This window comes from Syngnathus scovelli, chromosome 12 (assembly GCF_024217435.2).
Source record: "Syngnathus scovelli strain Florida chromosome 12, RoL_Ssco_1.2, whole genome shotgun sequence".
Classification (NCBI taxonomy): domain Eukaryota; kingdom Metazoa; phylum Chordata; class Actinopteri; order Syngnathiformes; family Syngnathidae; genus Syngnathus; species Syngnathus scovelli.
In genome coordinates this window covers 11,034,616-11,061,391 of record NC_090858.1, presented here as the reverse complement: position 1 = coordinate 11,061,391, position 26,776 = coordinate 11,034,616, and the positions used below count along the sequence as shown (strand labels likewise).

The following is a 26,776-nucleotide window of genomic DNA, read 5'->3' as shown; positions in this document are numbered from 1 at the left end:
ATTACTTGCCTTGAGAAATGTGCGCCAGGAAGTGTTAAATTGCCTTCTCCACTCTGTATCATTAAGTCGAATACCAAATACTTAAAACAGACACGACTGCTAAGACACTGAAATCTATTGTCAAAATATTCATGCGCTTCCGACAGCCTTTTTTGCTAACAAAATTGCTCAATTTTTGGCAAAACTCAATAAACATGACAGGATTAAGCTGTCTATTTTTCCTCCCAGGAAATTTCAGGTTTGGCCTCAGTTGTCCATGTCCAAACCAGTTCTAGTTAGTCCAAGGAATTCTCCACCAATGTTTCTCAAATTTTCAGAGATTACTTCTCTGTCAAGTCAAGGTTCCAATTCAACAACTGCAGTGTTACAGTTACAAAAATTAACCACAAAAATCCAATGAAAAGGCAAAACCCAAGGCCAAAGTTAATCTTTTGAGGTCTGGTATAATTTGTTGACGCTCACGGCAGCTCCCAAAGGTTTGTCCAACTTTAAAAAGATGCCTCAATACTGGAAACTCAAACTCTTATGATGGTGTTTAGAGGATAACATTTTTGTTTGTGGTTCTTCGTGTAAAAACTTTGAGAACGCCTGCACTAAATCAATGGTCATTGTGAACTGATAAGATTCTATGAGTCGAACAACGATAAGGGAGTTGCTGACTAAAAATATTCACATACCCGACGTTTCAGAACATTACCTAAATCACTGATGAAGTCAATGAGGCAGAGCTGCCTTGACGTTGAAAACTGCCGCACGTGTTTACGACACAAACGTGTACTTTGTGTTCCGTTACATAAGTGAGGAAAAAGGCCCGATGTTGTGTCAGCTGCGTTACTAGCATCAGAGTGCGGCGGCCCGCCGCGATTCAACGTCAGCGTCAGTCCCATCGTTTTATGTTTTGTTTGGACTTGCATTCAGGAACAAGAACACCTGACATTTGTACCCCCCCCCTCCACTTGCCAGCGGGCAACAACAAAACCCAAAGATAAGAAAGCAAACAAGTAAGTGTGGACAACTTTCAACACTCACCTTCTGAAAGAAATCCTCACCGCCGTTGACTCTCCCCTCTGAGGCGGCTAGAATGGGACAGAGAAGGATAAATAAAATCATGTAAGGCACGACCTCCGTCCTCAAGATTGTCTTCACATGGCAGTATTTATGGTTGATCTCACCTTCTTGCTCGTGTTATGTTTGGCTAGTTTTTGGTAGCGCTCATTTACAGGAACGCTATTAAAGTCATTCTCTGTAAGCCAAAAGATTGGAAAACAATCCCCTGTGACAAATTGAAGGATAGAGGGCAAGCGTTGGTTTTAGAGTCCTCAGAAGCCAAGACTGGTGTAATGAATATGATGTTCGGGTCATTTGCTCTTTTTGTCAGATTCCTAGGCACAATTCTGGGAATACCTTGGAAAGTGAAGGTTAGGAAAGAACATAAACCACATAAGAAGGGTCCCAGTGCAAACAAAAAATAAAAATTTACAAGAGCTGGGCGTTCGAAAGTCTTTTTCCAAGCACGAAATAGAATATGGAGGAATTCCCTCGGCCGGTCCTGTGAGTTGAACTGCAGCTGGTTGCTAATAAACGTGAACCACGTAACCTTTTTGTAAAATAAGAGGTGAGGTCAGTATGTGATGAGGTACCACAATGCCACGATTTGTAAATGTAGAGGAAATGACAACATATGCAATCCTGTCAGTTAGTTACCTAGTTGGCGAAAATTACTTTAGCATGACTTTAGAGAAAACTTATCATAGAATAACTGAAGTGTAATGCATTTGAATTTGCAATTAAAATGTAGTGGACAAAAAAAAGTTTACCATCATGTTTTAGTTTCACTTTTACTTGAATTAATGTGCTATTAGCATGAGAGTTGTGACGGTTAAACTAGCAGATAGTTAGTTTGCAAGCTAGCAGAGAGAACTCAAAAATTCCCCAACGTTATGACATATTTGCGCTCACCATGAGGACATGACCGGAATGAAACATTTAGAACCCTCCAACTGACTGAAAACAGAAAACTGCGCTCCAAACCTTGTTGGAGCGCATCTTTAAAACAACCAACATTTATCCAACATCAAACTACTACTTCTTACGATTTCAGTTTGAGGCACAGCTGATGCAACAAGTAGAATTACGTGCTTTTAATCAGTCGTAAAATATGACACGGCAGTTTGATTTTGATGAAGTGCCGCTTTGACACGTCTACTGCAATTGGAAGAGCGAGCGGCGCTGGATGGAGACCGAGGACCCAACACCAAAGCGAACGAGGCTTGTCGTCCCTCCAACACATCTGCAAGTCTTCCAGATTGTGGCAGCTCTGCTGATTTAAAATACATACTCTCCTCAGAGGAGAATTCTCATGTTTCGCTATCATTTGAACAGGAAGTTTTAATGACGTCTCTTAACCAACGTTGACTGAGATGGATCTGTTGCCATCTGTCAGAATCTGGGTCAGGAGCATCTGTGGATCTCAATGTGGGTAGCTGTATAAAAAAATAATAAAAAAACTGTCCAGACATCCCCTTATTAACGCTGATATTTTCAATGCATCTGCAGAATGTGAGAAGGCTCCTTTCAAAAATCAGCTTTATTGCCACTGGGAGCAGACATCATCGAGGAAACGATACACTTTCGCAAGCTGCCCAGTCAACAACAACGTACTTTATGATCACGCAGAGACCGTTTTGCTGTAGCTACATTTCACAGTTGATTCAAGCCAAGCTAATTCTCAGTCGCATAATGCGCTAATAACAGATGGTGTCTGGATATTTACTGGATCATTGCTAAAGAAGAAAAAAAACTGTTGGCTGCTGCCTGAACAGACGCTTAAACAGAAGTTTTCTGATAACAATGAAACTGCAACCCACTATCAGCATCTATCTTGTGAGACCTTACCAACAAATAAAATGGACTGCCAATCGCTAAAGCTTGTGTAAGTCTTTCATTCCAGACTTCGTCTGCTTCTCTAAAACGAATAATCAAATCATGTGTTTAAAATTAAGCAGCTGGCTCTGGATGAACCTCAGACTGACATAGGAGTGGACATCAAGTATATTTCGTAGACGGATAGATCACAGAGATGGCGGCGAGGCTGCAGACTGACAAGAACTTTAGAGAAAACATGGGCAACAACCTCAAACACGCTGAAAGGGAAACATCCTGTCGACAGATGTGTGGCACGCAAACCAGCCGTGGGAGAAGCCAGACCTGAGCCGGGAAAATTACGACACCTTCTGGGGCGCTTATTGTGACAATGACCCCAAGGGGGCAGCGTTTACAACACATACTCTGAACCTGGGACCGCTGACATGCTTCACTTCAGAAAGGGAATATTTCCCTTGCGTCACACTGAAAAAATGATTAGAGGCTTGTAATTTGATTAATAGAGAGAAACACAACTTGGGAGTTTTCCTTAATTGATCACCGCAAGGCTTTGGAACAATGATGGTTATAGGAACAAACTATCTTTGCTCGTTTGTTCAGGCCCCGACAATATTTTCTGTAACAACTTTGTCGATGGTTTGACAACAGATGAACCAAGATGAAAATACTGATGACCAATTTCTCTCATGACCAATCTGCACAGTATCAACAATTGATGTCAGGCCGTAAAAGATTGCTTTGGTGACTGCATTTGCAACGTTGCTATCTCTTGACTTAAACAGCAGCGAGTACGACTCTTTAGCCCGCCAGCCTAAATTACAGGCCTTTGCGGAGACGCATTGACTGACGGCTTAAGGAGAGCTGCAGAGCACATCTTTTGTTGGAGTTTATTTTCAGCATTTTGCCAGAGGGATCGTTACTTCTGTTATCACTTTAAAATAGAGCGCTGTTCCTTTGCAGCTCAGGTTACACGAGGACATGGACGACACTCGTCTCTGTCCAGCAACGACCCTTGGGAGATCAAAAACTATGACAAAAATGTTTTTATGGCCTGTCAGATGGTACCGTTTTAAAGACCTTAATGCTCTCCTTCATGTGGCCATTAAGTCAACAAAGTGGTTGTGGTGCCTCAGAGCCACGCCCTTCAACTGTCATAAAGCATTGGGTCATGCAGCAAGATACATTCTTTGACATCAGCTCAAGAATGTGCTCAAAGTCTCAGACTCAAGAGTAAGATTCTTCCCAGACAGTCTGAAGCCGATTGTTTGGGAATTCTGAGCATTTGAGCGTTGACAAGAAATCGAGTTTACGTCCTAAGTCGTCTTGTCGTTTTGCGGCAGCCATAGCAATTAGGGAACGTACGTATCCAGTAAATCCATCTATCACGACACATAAAGAAGCGACGAGATGCAAAGCACAAAGGCCTAAATGCTGACAGATGATAGCCCAATCTGTTCTCCATTATTTCACGGACCGAGACAAATTCCGGGAGATTCCGCTGTTGTGACACGGGCGGAATGTAAACAGTGTTGATTTCTACAGTTTTGGCTACGATCCACGCGCAACAATCAAGCTGACGGCACCTTCTAACTCCATCCAGAACTTGGATGTTCTTTCCTGGTGGATTATTGTACTCGGGTACGAGTACAGCTTTGATGAGAAGCGTAGCTAAAAATATCCACACTCCAAAAGAACGCGTCACAGTTGCAATGTGTTGCTAGCGCAAGCTATGCTAAGCTAAGTTAGCCGGAGAAGCTTTAACACGCCAAGGCAAGTTAAATTGGTCACAACAATTAAGTGGAAGATGCTTTGCTACCGTCAAGAAAAAGCACCAACGAATCCAGAATTGGTTGGACCAGCTTTTGAACTCATTAGAAAAGTCAGATAGTGACCCCTACATCAACTGAACCACATGAGCAAGAATCGGCGAGAGACGTCCAGATATCAAGCTGATTTCTCTTCTCGCCTCCTCCCGCATCATCGCTCAAAAACGATGCCAAGCGATTACACAAGCCAACGCATTCCTGGTGCCTGGTATCTGCAGCCCAGTATCGGGTCCCCTGCCGAGCAAAGGGAGTCAAGCCTCGCTCGAAGACTGTTGCTGTGTAAACATGACATTGTTGGGAAATCGACGTTTATCATGTTGGAAGCACCTCCGCAGTTTTCTTCTCAAGTCTACTTGGCTGATCTCATCGCTCAACCCTATCTACTGATACGGTCAAATATGTCTAATCAGATGTTGAAAAGGAAATTTCTGTCAAGTTCAAGCAAATCATATTTCAGTTTTCTGCACAGAAATAGATCCAGAAGAATTTAAAAAATATATATCTCTGTAATCGGGTAAGTCAGTGCTGGGTGATCAGAGCGAGAACACCAAACCAAAACCAGAGCTTCTCTAGAAGGCAAACACAAAAAGTTCTTAAAGCGCCGAGTGGCACGCATGTAAGGGGTGCCCACCGCCCACCTCTGCTCCCCACCCCCAAAACCCCGGAGAAACATTTCTAAAATTGCAACCGCAAACCAGACAGAATGTAAATCTGCACTCTGACAAGGGCAGAAGAAAAAGATGTTGGAGTGCCGTGGAATAACAGATATTCATTTACAGCTCCGCCAGCACAGAAATGGGTCAGGGAGCTGAAATAAGACTCTCTGGGCTTCATTCCCCCCCCCCCCCCCCCCCCCCCCTCACTCGATTTCTTTTTTAAGTAATGAATTACAGGTTTTTCCACCAAGCAGAGCTCAATTATATTCCAGCTGCTGAGAGCTTCATCATGGCTGCAATATAGCTTGAATAGAATTGTTGAATTGTGGGGACCAAAAGGTGCGAGAAAGGAAGGAAAAGGTGGAGAGAGCCCTGCTGTGAAATGGACTTGAGTTACACGCTGGGTACTACAAAAGACTGGCGACCGGTCCAGGGTGCACCCCGCAAAGTTAGCTGGAATAGGCTCCGACTCAACCGCAACCCTAATTTGGACAAGCGCTTAAGAAATTGGACGGATTGCGGTTCGGCTGCGTTTTACCGACATTAAATTAAGTGCCAAAACGGAAACGCATAGTAATGAGATTCATTACTGGAAGTGGACTTGAAAAGCCTACTCATTTATGAAGGAGAATCGTCAAGACTATGCAATGGCAAAGGTGTCAAACTTGAGGCCTGGGGGCCAGATCTGGCCGGCAGCGGGATTTAATATGGCCCTTGAAGGCAAATCATGTTTGTCGATTTCATGTTTTTTGTCAATCTTCTTCACTTTCAACATTACTGAAAAGAGAAATAGCAAGTATTTTTTTGGGTTGCCAATAGCACATAAACGATTGTGTTCACAGTCATTTCAAGGCCTGAACCCTTAACTTAAGCATTAAATCAATCCTGGCCGGGAGCCAGAGGCAACATTTGCAAGAGGAAATTGAAAAAATTAACAGATGAAGTTAGTGAAACTCCAACAAAGTCATTTCCTGCTTCTGCCACTTTCACATTAAAAGGCCTTTCACCAGTGACAGCTGTGTTTGCTTTTATTGCAAAGTTGTCGAAGGAAATGTAAAGCGACCTGTCCGGGGAGCCGATTTGTTTGGACAGCGGCGCCCGTTGGAGTAATGTTACGAGGAGGCGCGGCCTCACGCAGCTATGCTGGGCTCGCCCAATTGTGGAAAAAGATGCTCGACTCTTTATTAACACAACGTGAGTGAAAATAAGGGTCGTCATAGCAACCAAGTTGTTCTCGCATCTACTATGAAACGTGAGGACAACAGAGCACTGTTTGAACCTTCAGGAGGAAACAAGTAGAAAGGCAAGGCGGACCACGGCCGCAGCGCATTCCCCCCTCAACACACACACACGCACTTCCTGTCCAACATCCTACTCGGCACCAGGGAAGAAGACCAGGATGAAGACTCATTTTGGTGCAAAGGGACCACAGAAGAAATTGTGACGCCGGCTGAGGGCTAAGCCAACAGTGAACTCATTGACACAGCAAACTTATACGTAGATGGTCACATGATTACAACTTTCTACCATCATTATGACTGCAGCTTTACTACCGACTTATAAGTACGAATTGCGATGATGTCACCACTGTCTGAATGGAACATCGGAGCCCTGCATCAATACGACGGGAGAGAGAAGACCTGAATCCAAATACAAAGTGGAGAACCGGTCCAGGAGTAAATGTTAATGCTTTCCCAGTCACCGCGGTGTCGTCTTGTCTCTTAGAAGATTAAAAAAAGGCAGAAAGGTGACCACACAGGGTTTTCTTGTCCACATAAAGCTATCTTTCAGGCTTTCACGCCGCTGTCAAGCTCCCCAAGCTGTTACAACTTGGGAGTTCTAGTCGGCGCTGCCAAGAAGACAACAGTAAACGCCGATGGCTACCAGTGTGAGATTCTGTTTTCACTGTTTCGCCAAAAAAAACAAAAAAAAACTATTTACCGTTTCGGTCTCCCAGGTCCAAAGACGGCGCTGGAATTACTGGATTCATAGTTTCCATTTTCTCCTGGAGAAAGTGGGCCAAAAAAAGAGCCAACCGCGGGCTTTCCGAGTCACTAAGAAGTCACGCCAGCTAATCATCTCTGAACGCTCGTTTTGATTTTCCGAAACTCGAAGACATGGCCGTGCAGCGTCATTTCCAAACGACACCTTCTACTAATGTCTAATATAATTGCAGACTTTCATTCTGTTCCATTTTGATTTTTAAAAAAAAAAAAAAAAAAGGAAAAAAAAGTCAATCCATTTTCAGTAGCCACTTGTATTATGGTATGCTGGTAAAATATGATTAAAGGCCGCACTATCTACTAAAAATACACTTTGGTCTTCGATCCTCGGCAGGATGTGTTGTTTTGCAGGCCACAATTGGGATGCAGCTTTGTTGGCAGGGCGAGTGGACACCACACGGACACAAACTCATTTCGGGCCCTCCCGTGTGGCCCAGCTCACATTTGCCATCATGCAGTCGGACACTAGCATCAATCCAGTGTTATTCCTGGAGGCGGGATGAGGTCAAGGGTCAAAGAGCCTTTGTGGTTCACATCATGCAGCGCGCAGAGCTCAACTAATAAATCAGAGGCGAGCGGCGGACAGAGGAACGCGCATTCTATGCTCCGTCACAGCCAGAGTGACACAGAGGCCGCTGGCCAGCCAACAAACAGGGAACGTCCAATCAACTTGCTCCGTTTACACGCCACACAAAAACATCACACGCACACACACGCACAGCGTGACGTGGCGCATGGTATGTCCGGGACACTTTGGATGTTGGGCTGCTCTGGAGCTAAGTTGTTTTCCTGGAACAGTTTGAGATGACATGGAGCTTTGAGGAATGTACTTGAGCAAGCGCAACAGCGCCAGACGCGGGGGAACGACATGTGTGCAGAGATAAACATCCACTTAAGCACCCAGTTTACAGGGAAAGGCTGCAATATTGCTTGAGCATAAAAAAGTCACACACTTAAACTTAGTATGACAGACTGTGCCTTTAAGAGGCGGGGCCTGGTAGAGTCGCATGCGACATCCACAAGTAATTGTGTGAGTGTCGGGGTGCAAGCGGTGGCTGACAGCAGAGTGCTCATTGTCTGTCTTATCGTTCTCCCAGCCCTCAAAACACATCATCGCACAGCTCTCCTTTCCCACATGTGAGGGTATTACAGCAAGGAAACTGGAAAAATTATTTTAGAAAGATTACTCAAGAAAATGTAATATAGCTGAGGTGTGAATGATGAAACGTGATACAGTGGAGGAAAACTGATTTTCAATTAGTTCATGCCCATTGCCTGCCATCGCAAATATTGAACAGCTTGACAATTAACAAATGTCAGAGACCCAAAAAACAACACTTCTAACACATCCTATACCACAATCACACGTGACACTTTTTCAGACCGACCCTAAAAAAAGTGAATTGAAAGTCTTGTAGTCATGAAAAACTTTTGATAAACATGATCTGTTCAATGTTGATATATTGATCGTCACCCCCCCCCCCCCGTTTCTTATGACGTCACGATTACGGAAACGTCAAAACACAACACAAAAACTCAGTTTAACAGCACCCAAACGTACCACAGTTCACCCAAAACACTTCACAAGTACCATTTATCGGGTAACACGGCAAATGCTTGTGTACTATTTGAAGTCAACTGTTAGGAGTGCCCAGTATCAGATTTGCCACGTGATGAGCAGATGATGGCTGGCCAATCAAAACAAATCCCGCGTGTACGCTAACGTGGCTTCAACATTTAACGGGAGCAACTTTTGGGGTGTAAATTAAACAAAGGCCAATTACAAAACCGGCGAAAATATTCAACAGTTTCCCCACTCACTTTTTTAAAAATACATACCTAGCAACATAAATTCCAGCTTCTTTCGGTCCACTCGGAAGCGCTCCTCCGTCCACTCCGGATCGGGAAGCTGATGGGGTCCACTCAGGTCCTCCTCGGAGCCCGGCAAAGGCGAGTCTGCGCTGCGCTCGCTGTTGGAGCCCTGGTCCGACTGCAGCTGCTGTTGTTGCTGCTGCAAGTATCCGCTCAAAGCGTCGCACTGGGCAGCCATGGCGGCGCTACTCGTCAGCGGTGGACTCAAAAAAAGTTAGAGTTGTGCTGTACCGCGTGTTCCGTCACTCGGGAGCTGGGCTCTCGCGAAACCTTCACGCCGCGTCATTTCCCCCCATTTGAGCGCTGGCTTGGGGAGGGGGGGACTAAAAATAGGCAAACCCTGCTCTCTCTGCAGGCTGTGCGCTTAAGTGCAGCGGCTGCAGCCAACACAGCGAGAAAGTCTTGCAAGAGAAGTTTCACATGTCATCCAGCACTCAGACTCCTCCCAGATGCCGCCCCCCCACACACACCCCAAAGCATCCTTCCCTCTTTCAGTAGTGTATGGAGCAGTTTGAGCATTTCATAACTTTAATATACAGCACGGTTCGTGTACTACATTATCTGTCCTCACAATGATTTTTTCACACCAGTAGGACATGTTGTAGCAAATCTCTGCACTGGTTGACATCTGCATGCTATTACTACAACTAAAATACGCTAGCTAGATGTATTAGAAGCACATACTTCCCAACCAGTAGTTTTGCCTCAGACAAAACCGACCTCAAGGTAGTAGGACAATTCTGGCCACTAGTAGAATGATTCATCTTGTTAGTAAAGCTTTTCTCCAAACTATGTACTGCCCTCCACAACCATGTTTCATCACACTTGGACATTGACATGACTAGTGAAGAAAGTTGAGAACTGCCTGCTATTTAGCACACTCATGACCACATTCTAGTTCACATCTATGGCTTTACGAGGCCTCACAGTAGTTGTGCATTGCGAGCGTGTACAATCAGAAAAGCCAGGTCCTTGACGCAAAGCCAGCCGGCAACGGCTTTATTGGCCTGCACAGGAAACAATCCGTATCCTGTGAAGGGGGGAAAGGGGAAGCAATACAGCAAAGTTCAAGCAAAACAAAACATGCCGGCAAGGAGGGAAATGCACCCACCGCTCTCGATCACGTGTTTGGAGGTATTATTTGCAGCCGTCCAGAAATTTAAATAGTCTTTATATTGCTCTGTAGACTGAGCTTGCAAAGGCCCGGAGGTGCGTGCAGAAAAAGTAAAGACCTCCCCCTAGTGGTCACCAAAGGTATAACCTGTATGCGGGAGTGATGTGGCTTGTGCGGGTTTATGTGACCGCAACAAAATCAAAACCAACTCAAGTTGCGTTAAATGAAAAGTAACACGAGCATAGTTTTATTCAATATAAATCTCTTAAAGGTAAAATAAAATGAGGTATTATCTTCATTGCTAATATCTGAATTATGAAAATCAAAATTGCAATTGAAGTGAAGCAGAACAAACTGAACAGTTGAGACAGTTGGGCCATTACAACCGGAGTCGTCAAAATGTTTCCGGCATAAACTAGAACCAGTGTGGTGAAAAACGACTGGCTTTTTTTTTTCCTTTTTTTTTTAAACCTTGAAGATTCCAGGGGAATGTTGATGCTGAAACTTGCCTTGTCGTTACATCGCAAACTTCCGAGTCCATTCTTTGGCCAAGTCATTGTACCTTGACAGAAGGGATGGAAACAGTGCAAATTGTTAAAGGCAGACATTTGAGTGACTTCAACAATAATCAAGCAGCATCGACACTTACTTTTGTCTGTCGGATTTGTAAGTGTGCGCGATGTCAGGGACTAAGGGGTCATCGGGATTGGGATCGCACAGCAAAGAGCAGATGGATAATAAGACTGGAAGAGAGCACAAGGAGGATCTGTGTCAGCAAAATAAACATTAAGGTGGCCAACGTGCAAGATGATTTCTACAAACCTAAGCTGTACTTTTGAGCTCAAGGCATTAGAATATTAACACTAAATATGCATAATGATTTTATTGTTTCAAAGTTGGATTTATGAATTCCTCTTTTGAGTTGCCATGTTTTAGATTTATACCAAAAAAATCTGCTCTAAAATTAAATTCACCAATTCCCAGTTAATGTCAATAACTGAATTAATGATGTCAACATACCTTTTGATACAGTGAGGGCAGGCGACCACTGCGACCTGAGAATGTCCAGGCAGATGCTGCCGTTACTGTTTATATTTGGATGATAGATTTTTGTCATGAAAGCCACCTGTGAGAGAAAATCAAGACAGACACCAAGAAATGATTACATGTTTGACAGACAACAGCATAAAAAGCACACACACATTAAACTGACTTTTTAAGTGTTTATATACAAAAGGTTGGGCAACAGCTAATTTGGTGGCGATGATGAAGTGCTGCCTTGACGAGGGAAAACACAATCTAGGCTGTTTTGTTGAGTCCTCACAGTTAGCGATATGTGGGGCGGGCTCACTTGCATGTTACGCCTTCTCAAAAACTAATCACCAGTCATTAGCAGGACAAAAATAGGATGGTGTGTAAAGTAGGCTATTGTTTTTTTTTTTTTTTTTATGCCTGGGCATGTGACACACTTGTTACTAAAACCTGGGGATTATTTTAAATGGTGATTAAATGCAATGGCACCTCACAACACAAATTTTCCAATTGTGTATGCGAGCTTTTTTTTTTTCAGGAAAAATATCTTTCAAATTCACTCAAAACTTGGAGGTCACACAAACTCCAAATAATGCCTGCAAGTGTAAATTTAATCAAGGCTTTATCATGGTGACAGTTTGACCCCAGCACAGATGAAGCCACTTCCCATTATTTCCCGTGGGAAAAATAGCTTTGAAACCCGGGAAGCGATTGTATTAGATAGACATTTGAGGTTCGACTCTACCCGCATTCGATTGCTAACATAATAAAGACGTGTCGCAAACTCTGCGAGATGAAAAACCTACCTTAGGAGGTTTAAAGGGATAGTCTGTGGGGAAATGCACTGAAAGGAAGAAAACCCCTCCATTGTACGGACTGTCGTTCTGAGATGGAAAGGAAAACAACATTTTCATTAACATTTGCTGTTCAATGGAAAAAAAAAAAGATATGCTATTATCTCAACTACTCCAAATGTGTGTGCCAGGCTAAACTATTAAAAGAGAAAAAAAAATGGGGTGTTACCCAGTCAACATAAAGCCCTATTGTCTGCACATCCAGAAGCAGCTTGTTAAAAAGAAATACAGGAAACACACACAGAAATCTAGAAAAAGCTCACCGGTCCCATGATGCTGGCTTGCCAATGGAACACTGGGGAAGACGAAAGGTTATTAAGTGACGGGAGCGTTGTAAGTCAAGTTCCTTTCCAGAGTGTGTGAGTAAGGCTAACAGATCCTCTGTTACTGTGCACAAAAAAAATCTAATATACAGTGGAAGGGCCGCAAAGCTTCTCACGGTGACACTGAAATGTTCAAAACAGTTGACAGACACTCGAGTGATCACCATTTAGAGTATATTTGGATTTGAACTATTAAAATGGGAAATTAAGAGTTATTTTTGAGCTAGAGAGCTACAGTGTTATCATGCAAGGCCAGTAATCCTGGATACTATGTAAATAGGATCAGGGGTATTACATCAGATTGGACGATAAGTAACATCCAGGAGCTTTTCAGTAATGCCTTGACATTGTCACTTTTGGGTCCATCATTCAATGAAACATCGACTATTTGAGAACCAGCGTTGTTGATTTTGTGTTTTTGGTAAAGGGGGGGGGGGGGGGGGGGGGGTGTCACTCATTATCTTTAAAACGGGCAGTCCCAAATTAGAACACACACGTCTGCCAAGGAGCAAAAATGAAAATGAAACTATGACGAAAAAAAATGTCTACTCACGGTCCTCTCCGACTGGTCCCGCCGAGCATGAGGCAGGAGGGTCCCGCTTCAAGTCACACAATTCCTATATAAAAAAAATTAAAATAAAAAAGTAAATAAGGTAACATATTTTTAGGGGAATTTTTCTACCACTCTGTGGAACCTCTCGTTAACCTCAAATTAACCGGTGTATGGATTTGTAGATACAACAATAAGAAAAAGTCCAAATTGAAAGTGAACACGCCTTAAGTCTTTTTACTAGGCCAACTTGTAGTTAGCTCCCAAGTTAGCTTCTTCGCGTTGAAATCCTACGACTGTAACGTCATCACCATTCACACTGACTTCAGTTCTTGTTTTAATGAATAAAAGTGGAATGCAGCCACTCGAATGTTTGTATATTTAACTGGCAAACAAGGCGCTAACACCGGCTCGGTCGACGTTTCCTGGCGATATTTTTACGATACACGAAACAAAGAAGCGATAGGGACAAACTCACCTTCTTTATTCTTTTCAAAGCCATGGCAAGTGTTAAGTGTGTCTGAGGAAGATTATGATGTCAAACCAACAACTGTCAACGAGCAAATAAGCTTACTTTACGATGACGAGATGTTAAATGTTTGCGACTAAACTGGTTCTCTTTTGTTTCCGCGTTTTTGTTTGAGCTCAGTGCATTGTGGGAAATGTAGTTGGATAAGCAAACCTCTCTTAAAGGGACCGCGCTTTACAAACCACTTCGACATGACGTCACGGTTAAGTAAGTCGCAGCAAAACCATTCCTAAAAAAACATTTCCTCCTTAAAGTTATTAATTAAATGTAATGGACTAACTGTAGCTTGTTATTAACCACCTCAAGTAAGCGGAAGCTAGTTGCAAAAGACGCCTGTTGTTTATAAATATAAAAAGGGTGCAATCAAACGATGAGAACAATAAAAAAAAATTCATTGCAATTATGTCAAAATGAACAATCTCTAGCTGTCTGTTGGTGTCAACCATTCTGCTTCTATTTGTTGTTCATCAACTTGAAAGTGTGTCAAGTCAATTAGGTCCCCACTGAAGGTTCTGATACCAAAATCCCAATCTACCACTTGTGGCCCATTTCGACAAACAATGTAAACTGCTTGTTGGTGTGCCTATAATAAAGCTCATAGAGGAAGTCAGGTGAGCTAAATATTCAGGTCCACCTGGCCCAAAGCACAAGTCCATAGAGAGCAAAAGGGGACCAGAGGGCAAGAGCTGAACACGTACTCGCGGGGGAGAGGGGTCGCATCTGCAATCTCTCATGCTTCAACTGGCCTGCTTAGCGGAAACTTACTGTTTGTTTCCACCACACTGATTCACTGGAGTCAAAACAACACATTACAGATTCACATTCAAAACATCACATTACAGATTCACATTTTCTCTGAGTAATCAGCCTGAGTTAATCAACTCCTTTGTAAAATATTGGAGCTATCTCTCTTTGAAGGATTCCCATTCTGATAAAGAATATGAATGAGGAATTATTCGATGACCCTCATAAAGTTGTTGTCATCCGCAGTTAATTTGGAAGGCAATTTAGGTGAGTTTTTCCAATAAGAACCTCCAAAAACAATAAAGTAAATAAAACAACTACATGCCATATTTTGTAAGTAAAGTTTAAAACCATGAGTGTCAGCTGGTGCACATTTAAACCAAAGTCAATCAACAATCTATGTTATAGGTCAGAACAAGGCAGTTGCATTGACTCTTGTTGCCAGGACAGCAGAGGGAATCTGATATTCAATTATTCAAATTGCAGCTTTTTGAGCAAAATGTATGGTCACAGGCCACAGCACAAATGGCTGCATTTCCACAACTGAAGGAAATCTAAAACCAGAGCTCTATCAACAATTTTGTCTTTTTCAGAGATAATACCGCACGATTTTTATTTGGATACGCCTTCAAGCGACTGCTATTACAATTACTATTTATAAATGCAAACACACGTAGAGCAGCAACACAAACAAACAGCCGCTAAGTTGTCAATACTGAGTGGCTGCTCAACTCGTTTCATGCTTTAGCTCTGCCCTGGTCGTCATGGTAATGAAAACATGACTCCACGTTTACATTAGCTTTCATAATTACCGCGGCGCCCACTTTCAGTCAATGTGATATAGGTCAACTTGAACACACGCAGGGCAGCAACACATACAAATAGTTGGTAGTAATTTGCTTCATGCCACCAGGTCGCCGTAGTAACGAAAACATTACTCTTCATGAGACACCAAAGCAGAATGATTTCTTAGAGTGTGTAGTAAAAATAATAATATCTAGTATACTGACAAGACACAATTTAATAACGGAACTGGCAGCGGTGGATTTAATTCTACCCACCTTGCACAGGTCGATGGATGGATGGGTGGTTTCATTTCCTCAAGAGGCAATGCGTTGTATTAGACAGCAATTTACTGGTAAATTTCAGTCTAGGAAGGAGAAAATAATTAAATGAAAATGTAGACATACATTAGCATATAGAAATGAGTCATTATTAAACAATTATAAGTAAATATTATTTATAATAAATAAATGTTTGGACCACTGAAAGAAATTTGCTAATTTCATACGGCCCTCCTGGCGTCCCAGTGATAGCAAATCACGTATTAATAATTTTAAGCTCGAATCTCTTATTGTTTATTTGCATGCATTTTGTCGTAAATCTTAACAGGGTAACTGTGAAACTTTTGCGAAATGTCTGCTACTGATCTCGAATGTACTCTCACACTGACACCAGTGCCTGCCTTTGTGCCAGTTCTCCCCAGTCAAAAAACTAGTGTCGCCTTTCTCTGTGCTTTTTCGCCTCTCTACACATTAATGTATACTGTACCAGCTCTTTATGATGAGTGTGCCAACAGCAACCACTTTCTATGAACGGGATGTAGGTCAATTCTATTTAGAAACTAATCGTTCCTCAAAACGGGCTGCAACTTATTCCGCGCACGTGATTGGTCACGGATCGATGCGCGTCCACGGCGCCGCGAGAGTGCGCGCCCGCTCGCTTCACAGCATAGCGGGGAGAAAGGAGCGCGGCGAGAGTCAGCGAGAGAGAGCGCGAGCGAACGAGACGGGGAGCGAGTCGTCCACCGAATGTCTGCCTCCTGGAGCCGCCGATGAGTCCGCCTCGCCTTCCTCAGCAAACCGCTTGACAACGCTCAAGGCCAGCCCGGGTCCACGGCGTCCGCGCACGTCCTGATCCACGGGTCCCACCAGCCTCGGGGGGTGGGGTGGGGGGGCTGCGCGTTTTTTCAGGTGAGCCCACCACCTCAAGACACACGAGACACACGACCGCCTTCGCCTGCTTTTTGCTGGCGTGTTGCGTTGTCTTGCGTGTTTACGCGCGGATGAGGGGCGTTGTTGGTCGCTGTCCAAGGTGCTGCCGAAGACACACAAGGCGGCCTCGTACACGAGCAGCTCGCATGCATCGTGCTTTCTTTCCTTTTTTTTTTGCATGAAGGCATGCGACAATTTCTCGGTGCGTGCGTGCGTGCGTGCGGCGGATAAATAACAGCAATGACGACGGAACGGAAACATGCACGCTCCAACATTTGCCTGTGCAGCCCCGAGTGGCTGCTGTGTCTAAGCTGCATTGTGGAGGACCTCCTCCAGGGACGGTGTGCTGTTTCCACTGCATCTGCTTAGTCGCTTGCTCTAATCTATGGCCAAGGCATTTTTAGGGCGCCTCTCCAACACTAGTGGAAAACATAAAACGACTATACAGTGGTCGGTCACAGTGATGCATTCGTGTGACTTCCGCGCAGGCCGCGTGGGTTCAGTTCACACTCAGCGACGGTGCGAATGTGAGCGCCAAAGCTTGTCTCTGGATGTGCCCTGTGATTGACTAGCGACCGATCCAATGTGTGGGTGGCCTTTCGTGACCCTGAACATAAGTAATGTGGAAAATGGCCCACTTGTACATCCATTTTCCTTCACGATTTGCTGTTCTGGGTCAACAATATTCCAGCAAAGGCCCGTCCGAATAAAAATTGGTGTCGAGGAAGTAAAACTATGATTATGTAGGCAGTGGTCATTCGCAAGGTTTGAATTAAAAAACTTGGGTGCCGACCCGCTTTGCTAGAATGTATACAAAGCTGCACAAGGAGTGAATGCTGAAGGCATCTTCAGGCAGATGGACCCTGAGGGCAGACTTCTTGCCTGACACTACATTTCCTGCCTGAACCTTTACCTCCTCCTGCAAGAATTCACATTTGGCTGACCTGATATTTTTTGGGAACCCAAAAAACCCCAAACAAAAAAACCGCCCATCTTTGTCAAGACTTTGCGGGATGCAAACAGGTGCACGGACGTTTGCTGCTCCTGTAAATGTCAACTATGTTTAAACACGATCGGGGCATAATCCTCTGTGCGGCCAGGTAAGGGCCAGACAGCCTTTTGGCTTCGTCGTCCCTCCAGCCGATTCCAATATCAGTTCTGTCCATCGCAGGAGCACCTGACCTTTACTGTGGAAGAGCGACTTCTACCGGACCATGGCGCAGACCAATAGCTGCGGACAGGGGACCAACGGGGTCACGGACGAGTCCCCCAACATGATCGTTTACAGAAAGGTACCGTCAGTTATCCGGTTTGTGTTTTTTGGGTCTACGTTGGGAAATTAATCGGAATTTAATTGTGATTTTGATTGTGGCGTTAAGATCAAAGAAATGTGATCAATGTGCCAAATTACCGTACACACATTGTTAATTTAAATACAAGACAAACTTTGTTTTAGAAACATCACCAGTGCTAATGCTAGTGGTCAATGCAAAATGCCATTGACAGGCTAATAGAAAGTTAACATTGAGTGATATTCCTTAAAAAAAAAAAAAAATCACACACAAAGACCAGGTCTATTTTGGGATTTTTTAAAACTTGAATTATTTGAAGTGCACTTTATAATCCGAAAAATATGGTACCACAAATGATATCTTATATATTTATCGTATCTTTGCTCATCTAGCCGTGCTAGCGACGTATAGTGACAGCCAGAACAATTCATTGCTCTTCCACTAGAGGGCAGTGTGTACATCCGTTTTCTCTAACGGAATTATAGCTTTGTGACCCAGATTTCACACTGAGTAAGGAACTGAGATGAGATCATCATTTCAGGAAAGATGGTGGTTGTTTACTAACCCTGACTGAAATATGCACCTTGTCTTGCTTAAGGGCTGGAAAATCTGTAATAGACAATATAAATTTGGGGAGCACCCTGCATATATTGTATCATGCATCTTCACCTTATCGCTTGTGATGCATTATTGATACAGCAGCATCCAATATTGATGACCCTCTCCTCCCCCACCCCATTTTGTGTGTTTGTAACCATAACTGGCGATTTCCAACATAGCCTGTGCTCTTTTCTGGCTTCTATTGCAACATCAGCTGACTGCACGTCAAGGTTTTGTAGAGCACGCGTGTGGTTTTCCTCGCAGGTGCGCCGACTGTTTGTACAGAAGCTGACATAGTTAACAATGTTGGGAGAAGGCACTTTAGTCTGCCTTCACGGAGGAGAAACGACACCGGCGGGATGTGAGTGTTATCGGAGAATGGCAAAAGAAAAAGCGTGGGGAGGGGCAGTGCAGTGTCGAGACAATTTAATCCGGCGCGGCTTCGCACATTAGATAAATTAACTCATGATGCAACGTTCGCATGTTCGACCTTGCTACGTGGCGGGGTGCGTTTTGATCGCCTTGGCCGATTTCTTGTTTTGTTGGTGAACACGAAAGCAAAAGGCAATAACGTTAAGTGAAAGGCTCACTTTGAAATGAAGCATGCATATCACGTTGGCAGCGAAATAGCTGGAACCGCAAGATAATATGTTTCAAACTTGAGGCGGACTTGTAATTTTAATACCTGTAATGTGACAAAAAGATGTAGGAGAGCGCGCTCCGCCGCCGCTGATTTGATGGCAATCTTTTTATCCATTTTGGGAAATTGCTTCCCTGCCAACAAGAGAGGCTCCTGCTCCCCAGTGGCCTAGACTTTATTAGTCACAAAAAGATAACAAAAAAGGGTTGAGCCATTTGAGTCTGGCACTTGCTGGCGTGTCAAAATCTGAAGGCAAATTCACTTAGGCCGCACGTGAGGCTTCCGTTATGAAGTGTGAGCTGCCGTATTACACACTTTGATATGTATTGCTCACTGGCCTATCACCTTTTTTTTTATTTTAAAATGCGTGATTTTAATCATTTTTTAATTTTAAATCAAATCTTTCCTCATGACAATCTCACATCGTTACATCAAGAAACACCAACTTTAGTTTATTGCCGTTAGCTAGCGCTAATCTCGGCATCTGCCAGAACTCACGGCAGCTCTGCTTACCTTTTGGCTCCAGTGTTTGGGATGCCATAGCCAAGCCGTGGTTATAAATTGCCAGATCCTCGCCAGCCTGGCTGGCCAAGTCATGGGTTAATAAACTCGTGTGTAGGTGGTTAGTATCCCGAACGGCTTGCTCACTGGCACCTTTTCAAAAAGGGACGGATAATAAAAGATTTTACTTGGCTGTTTGATTACACGGAAGATGGCGGGGCAGACACCCCAGAGACCTGACTATTTTTATGTACTTGTACAAGCAATGAAAAAGTACATTTTTCAGAAGAGGCCCACATAAAATGATCTATGCTTGTCCTGTTAGCAGACAGCCATCTAAACATTATTATTTTGTATTCATAATTTTAAGACAGTTAAATACTGGATTTGTTTCGAGACAGATCTTAAAATCATGCGATGACAGCTCAGCTGAAAAAAAGCATCCTTTGTCCACTTTGAATTTTTCTTCAAAACGCGTCGTGGCTTTTCATTTGGACTGGACCTGTGTGAAGGCACGCGCTTGCTGACCCACATACGCGGCGGCATAAGAGTGAGAAGGCCGTCACGGCAGCCAGGATGAAAACGCCGCTTCTTGAGTGGTTTGGGGTCAAACTTCAATGGGAAGGATGCGGTTCAGGCTCGGGCGCACGCCAGATGCCAGTTGAGGCGGCTACCCACTGTGACTGGGCCACTTCATATATAAATAAAAAAAAAATAGAGATGCTTTTATCGGCCTCTGCCTTCTTGTGCATGAATGTCATAAACTCGGCGTGTAAATGTTGATATGAGCTCACTCTCATCTCCTCAATAGTTACTGTTGGGAGTTACATAACACGAGCACGGGGAGTTCTCCGGTTAAGGACGGCGGATGCTAGTTAAAAAGCGCTTCCACCAGGACCGCAGCTGTATCCTTCCTTTCGCTCTCTCTCTCCTCTTTTTCACTCGGGCTCGCTCTCGTCCGCTGCTCCATTCCCGCCGTTTAGCCTCTAATGAAAAAGGACGGATGAGTCGAGGTGTTGACCCGCTTTGCTTGCAGATGAGTGCCATAGCGATTTCTCTTTCCCTGAAGGACGCCTCGGCCAGAAAGAGCACAGACACTTGTTACTTTTTAACTACAACAATGGACACATGGGATTTTCGTAATTGTCAATTGCACATTATTACAGACCTATCATAAATCAGCTTAATGCAAAAATTTGTGAAATGGCGCATGTCCAAATGACCGTGACTATGTCACAAATGTCAAGACTTTAAAAAATATATATATTGAGAAAAAAAATATATTGAGAAAGAAGGATAGATAAAGTAAGCACACGTGTGTGCCTGCTCACGTGTGCTTGGCATGAATAATACCCCGGTGCATACATGGACATGGCGGCGTGTAGCGTTATGTGGGGCGAACGTGAGAGCGACAGCTAAATTTTTCATGCGAGCCGCCGACAAGACGAATTCTCAGAACATGGACGCTCATCAGCCGGCACCTTTTTAATACAGCATTACTCACCAATGTCTTACCAAAGGCTGAAAAAATACATAAGCAACACCCCTTTTTGATGTTAGACACCTGTCAGGTATTTTCAAATGAGACCAATTAATGACGTGAACCAATCACGTTCTTGCTTCATTTATTCCACAAGATCACATCGCTCAGCATTTAATGTTTCATTTTTTTCTTCAATTCTCCCGTTTACATTTTAGCTCGTCATCAGCAAGTCAAGATTGTCAGAACGACAATCCCGCGTGGCACTAAAACAGAACCATTAGCCTGTCGAGCGTCTGGTCGCCCCATATTTACATTTCAGCTGCCGACGGGCATCTAGTAATTGTTCTCCAGCTCGCCGCTTTGGCTTTTGTCTCCTCCACGCGGATCCATCAATCCTCAATGGCACCGATGCGCATTTTGTTTCGAGCGCCGCTATTTCACGCCGTCATTATTCTCTTCAGTCGATGGAGAGCGAACAGTTTTGCATTCTGCCGCTCACGTGCGCGTCAATACGGATCACTTTGGACATAAGCGCTCCCCCGGCGGCACGCCGCCTTTGCGGCAAATAAGGTAAAAGGAGTGTACTGGCGCTGCCATTTCGATTGTTCTCTTTGCGCCACCTCGAAGTACTTAAGCAAACGCAGTCGTATGTACGCCACGAAACCTTACATCAAACATAATCACTGTCAATTTTTACCACAGTGGCGCCGCCGTGATTCATACACGCCTTCCGTTGCAAAAGTTAGCGGTGTCAATATTTAACGTTATCGGTCTTGTTCGTATCACATGACTGTTTTTTTATGGCGCAGCTTCCGCCTGTGACCACCGTACGTGCATTTTTGGGGTGTTTTAATTAAATTGATGACTTCCAAAGGTCTTTTCCACTTTAAAAAACGAATATAGCAGAATTTATGTGGGCATTGGAATCGATGAAAACGATTCAATATTGTTGACAGTGATGTCAAAACGGGATGTGATTATCGAGGCAGAAATAATTAATTTTTCCATTAATATGTATCATTCTACACGTAGAGCTCCTGGTGAGTGCTGACTCCCGACCAATCCAAAATCTCGGATTTAATACTGAAATGAAAAATCGGAAGCGGCAGAGAACATTGGAGGACCCCCACAAGAGTGATACAGCGAAGAAGGCCTTGCCGTTAAATCCCGTGCGATCTAATCAGCGCCGCTCGCCTTAAGTGATTGTCTGATGGGAGCGCCTCTTCCTGCCGGTGTCCGTTTGATGACATTATTTATCAGACACCGCCTTGCCAGATGCTCGTATCACCAAAAAGTCAGCCTGTATTACCCATGGGCTGGATCATGTGATATGTCTTCCTGGAGAAGACGTATTGCTAACATGCGTATGGCTAATGTTCCTTTAGGAGTGCGACTCTCCTTTGGAGAAGGTGTTGATGCTAAGCAGTGAGAGCTGCAGCATCACCCCAGCCCCTCCCTCGGTGAGACGCACTAATGAAGCAAGAAATAAACGGAATTAACAAGCGAGGCGAAGGTATTGGTGCCTCCTATTGATCTGCCTATTGCCTCACCGGCGTGAGATCATTTCTGAAAACTTTGCCTCATCCCTGCAAAACTGCAAAATGCCGCCTTCAACCTATAATCAGAAGATTTGGAAACAGAGCAAAAAACTGAAGGGCGGGTGAGGAGGGCTGATCTATAATTACAAGATCAGAGAGAAATCTTTTGTACATCTGCCCTGTGTGTCGCAAAATGCGCAACTGCAAATTATCGAACTCCACCACCGCCAGCTTGGACGATTGGCTCATGACTTGGTAATCCATCGTGTCCACATTTACCGTGGTCAATAACTAAATGCCAATTAGAAGGGCTGGCACGGCACGCGCCTGCTACAGTCAATAGAGGCGGCAACACCAAATAATCCACTGGGCCGTGTCGACGTTGTTTACGACATTTAACTGCGATGTCTCCGAGGGATATAATGAAGAAGCGGCGAGACAATACATTCACATTGCGCAGCATGTTAAGCTGTAATCAAAGCCAGCTAATTAACAGCTTAACATGTTGGTGTTGAACCAATCTAACCACGATAAAGATGGAGAAAATAATAAATGAAATGCTTGGCTAGTGGACACCTACATACAACTGAAATGATCAAAAAAAGTATTTCCCCACCAAAATATTTAAAAACTATTTGAAAAATAAAAGTGAAGTACTTAACATTAGCATTACATCAATGCTAAAAGGTAAGCAGAATTGCATTACGAATGTCTAGCAATTGTTGCAAACGCTATCATGATCAATGTAGGTACCAAGAAAAAAAAAATATATTGGCTGACTACCTGCGTCATTGGACACTCAAAGGTGCACCAGACGTGATTAAAGGAGGCATCGAGCCTTCCCTGGAAGAGAGTACTATTGATTGGCTCATCTTCCAATCTGCAACAAAGCAAAAAAAAACAAAAAAACAATGACTGCTTCCCATCATGTTTTTCTTTCTGGGCCACACTGCTAAAGCTTATGTAATGTTGTGATTAGCCGTGATTAATTCCAAAGTTTTGCTCCTTGTCGTCAGGTATCCGAATCTAGCAATAAATCCCATTAGCGCACCTAAATGATTGCGATGAAGCGGCTTTTCTTTGCAAAAATATATAATCGCAGTTGGAGCCGCTAGCAAAGATAGCGGCGCTCCGTCTGCTTCTAAGCGCCCACCCCCCCAATCCCCCATCGGTGTACGTCGGGCACAGCTGGAGCCTTTAGTCTTGTCTGTTTGGATTATAGATGGGTTGATGGCAGCCTGGACGTTAAGATAGCGGCTGACTCTGACCTCCTTGCCTTTGTCTGGACGTTTCATTCCAGCTCAACATTTAGGAAAAAGTCTTTTCGGGAGTCGTGAAATGACTTGAACAAGGATGACTTTTTGCTGAAATCTATCTTGATTTGTGACACCAGTCGAAAATATCTGCAAAAGTAGCAAACCGAAATTGTTTAGCGTTCCTTCAATGTCATAACTGCGCCTTTATGTACATTTCTCTGCCGCCTCACTTCATTGCCAAAGCTCAAATCTTATTTGCAGCCTTCTAGAGTCAACACCAATAAAAAAATCTTTTGTGCATCGCCTCGGCTTCTTTGCAGTTCATTTTGCCAGCTGTTCTTTTCTTCCCTCTTCATGTGGGACTGTCCATCTCCTTCCACTGGTTTTATTTTGTAGCCCTTTGGCCTCGCCACGACGGCGCTAATGTCCTCTTTGGTTCGTCTCCAGCTCTTTGATGCTCCCTGTAACACCTGCACTGTAAAACCAACTTTGTCTCAACCTGCTTTGGTGCTGTGTCCATCCCGACCCCCCTCGCCCCCAAACCGGTTCCATCCTCCCTCTCGTCTCGCTTTGATTGGGAGCAGCGTGCCACTCCAGTCAGCTTTTATCCTCACAAAGAGATGGCGGCAGTTGGTTTTTTTTTCGGGGGGGGGGCAATTCAGACCCTTGCTGCAGCACAGTCATCCCTCCCTCCTCCTGTGTCCATGACTCAAAGCTTTAGTAGGAACTCGAAGTATTGTTTTCCATTCTGCGACCAGAGTTGCACACAGATCAAGAAAACCTTGACAACTACAGTAGGAGGACAAGCATGCCGACAATACAGCCAGGTTTGAGCCTTGAAAGGACGACAGGACCAAGACTTAATCACCCAAAGCAATCCCTGACGTGGTACATTTGACACAATGCAATTCAAGAGAAAATGACTACCCGGCGCCCCATTACAATTTCGGTTTTGCCGTTTGGCAAACACTCTGCGAGTGGATTTGCATAAAGCTGTGGCGCTTTCAAGTCATCAGAGGCGCACAAACACTCACAGCTTGCAGGTTAAAAGTAGCTGAGCAGCCAACTGAGGCTCACAGCTCGGTGCTGTTAGCTCAGCTTCGCCAGCGCGCCCAACCCCATCAGGAGTCTCTTGCTGCTTTCTCCAAATGGCGGCACCGTGATAGTTTGCTTTAAATTCATTTGCATTTAATATTGGAATTTGTCAGCGACCTACACTACTTAAAAACATAAAACAAAATTTGTTTCACAGTATCGACATTGTCTTCATGAATTGACATGAAGTAAGAGCAAGCTTGCACACATAATATCCGTCGATTGATTTGCGACAATAAAAGTGGTAATAACAGTGTTGGCCACTAGATGGCCAATATTGCTCACCAGCGCCTCCACGCCCCTGTACTGGTCTCGTTAGCTTAGAGACGTTATCAGCCTGAGTGGACCCGACTAGCACTGACGAAAAAATGTGGACCCGACTAGCTCCGACGAAAAAATGTGGGCCCTTCTATCGTTTAAGTTGACTGTCCGTGATTTGCATAAGATCATGACTCACATGTTGAGTCATATTTGTTTCCATTTTCGTCTGAATACAGAGCTCAGTGTTTTGCCTTTTTATTTATTTTTTTGACGACCATTACCCTTTGTTGCTAATGTATGCATATATCGTTTTATAGACTAATTCAAAACTAAAATCCACCTCCATTATTTGTCATCTCTTTGGTCGGCATGGACATTGTGAACACCGATTGCTATCTCCTAATTAACCTTTACGCCACTCCTGGTTCGGAACATTGGCAGAATTATCGCATCTTCTATTCCCACCGTGCTGAAATCACTCTTATCAGAGTTGGCGCAAACAAAAGCCAAGGTCAAAAATATAATACTTGGGCTTTGTATAATTTCGCAAGGTATTCATTTCCCTTGTATGCAATGTAGTCCGCATCGGAGCCTGACACGTGTGCGTGCATGTGTGTGTGTGTGTGTGTGTGTGCGTGTGCGTGTGTGTGTGTGTGTGTGTGTGTGTGTGTGTGTGTGTGTGTGTGTGTGTGTGTGTGTGTGTGTGTGTAAAATGCAAGACAGACAGGATATTTACCAGCTGATTCCACCTCGACAAGGCCGACCGCAAAAAATGTATTTGATTAAATTCTGGGATCATTTGTTAGAAATCTGATGGAATGACAGGCCAATCACAAATTTTTCCATATAAGAGATGTTGCCTTATATGGTATTGCCTATTGTTTCACAGAAACAATTACAAATAAAAGTATTGCTTTAGCGCCATCTCGGTATATGTGGTAATGTAATTAGAAGGCGGACGTATCAAATCGAAGCTTCATCTTGTATCTGGGGGATGAGGGAGCATTTCACCGCATCCATCACTTTTGTCAACCAGCAGCATTGTGGAAGTGACGGCTTGTGAGGTGTCCATCATCTTCAAACATAGTACGAACGTCAAAGTGGCGCCGCATCGCCCCTTCAGCGTTTGCGTGCGCCCGAGCAGCCACTTGTGCTGTCCTTGTCGGGTCTGTGAAAAGGCCGAATGTCAGGCTGCCAGCAATCCAGCTGCTTTTTGCTATTCAGGACACTCGCAGCCGTCCTGAGCGTCTGTCGCACGTGCCAAGGAGGAATGTGGTAAATGAGGGATGGAGAGGAGGGAGCGGTTGAGGAATAAGGACCCCCGCCGCTTGCATCTAAAAATAGACCGCATCGTTGCTGCTTTTCTATTCCCGACACACCTCTGTTTCCATGCTCGTCCCCCCTCGCCCCTCCCCTCCCTTCTCGGCTTTGCTCTCACTCGCTTCCTTGTCATGCTCCACTCTGCTTGGTCGGGGTAAATTTGCTCCCTGGTGCCCAATGAGGAGACTCCTCAAATGTACAGCCAGACACTTTGGACACTGCTAACAAGCTCGCCTTGATGACGGATGAACTCGACTGTCCAAGCAAATGGAGTTCCATGATGTCAGTCTGCGCGATCATGAAGCCAATAAAACTAATGAAAACTAATGTTAATGGCTCCCACGTGCAAGCAACAGTTTATTTTACATTGAATAAAAGGTGAGCACAAATTGTCATTCAGGGAAAGCTGA

The 26,776-nt window shown here is 44.1% G+C and overlaps 3 protein-coding genes across 4 annotated transcripts in view; 1 reads left to right on the top strand and 2 right to left on the bottom strand.

Moving 5' to 3' along the window:
• Positions 1-9,703, bottom strand: part of LOC125978703 (protein bicaudal C homolog 1-A-like) — a 31,599-nt gene extending 21,896 nt beyond the window's left edge. The window contains exons 1-2 of the mRNA XM_049736288.2: positions 9,208-9,703; positions 1,030-1,076 (exon numbers count right to left, since the gene is read on the bottom strand). Of these exons, the coding sequence (XP_049592245.1) occupies positions 1,030-1,076; positions 9,208-9,418 (258 nt within the window). The 5' untranslated portion in view covers positions 9,419-9,703. The remainder of the gene's footprint in view (positions 1-1,029; positions 1,077-9,207) is intronic.
• An 865-nt stretch (positions 9,704-10,568) lies between these two features.
• LOC125978734 (ubiquitin-conjugating enzyme E2 D4) lies at positions 10,569-13,768 on the bottom strand. Its single transcript, XM_049736360.2, has 7 exons — positions 13,592-13,768; positions 13,117-13,180; positions 12,504-12,535; positions 12,193-12,270; positions 11,375-11,480; positions 11,004-11,097; positions 10,569-10,916 (listed from the first exon to the last, which is right to left on the bottom strand). The coding sequence occupies exons 1-7, from the start codon at positions 13,613-13,615 to the stop codon at positions 10,871-10,873; spliced, it is 444 nt and encodes a 147-aa protein (XP_049592317.1). The 5' UTR covers positions 13,616-13,768; the 3' UTR covers positions 10,569-10,870.
• Positions 13,769-16,127: 2,359 nt separating this feature from the next.
• Positions 16,128-26,776, top strand: part of rgs7a (regulator of G protein signaling 7a) — a 30,268-nt gene continuing 19,619 nt past the window's right edge. For both annotated transcript variants that reach the window (XM_049736338.1, XM_049736340.1), the window contains exons 1-2: positions 16,128-16,359; positions 17,552-17,672. In XM_049736338.1, coding sequence (XP_049592295.1) covers positions 17,595-17,672 — 78 coding nt within the window. In that variant the 5' untranslated portion in view covers positions 16,128-16,359; positions 17,552-17,594. The remainder of the gene's footprint in view (positions 16,360-17,551; positions 17,673-26,776) is intronic.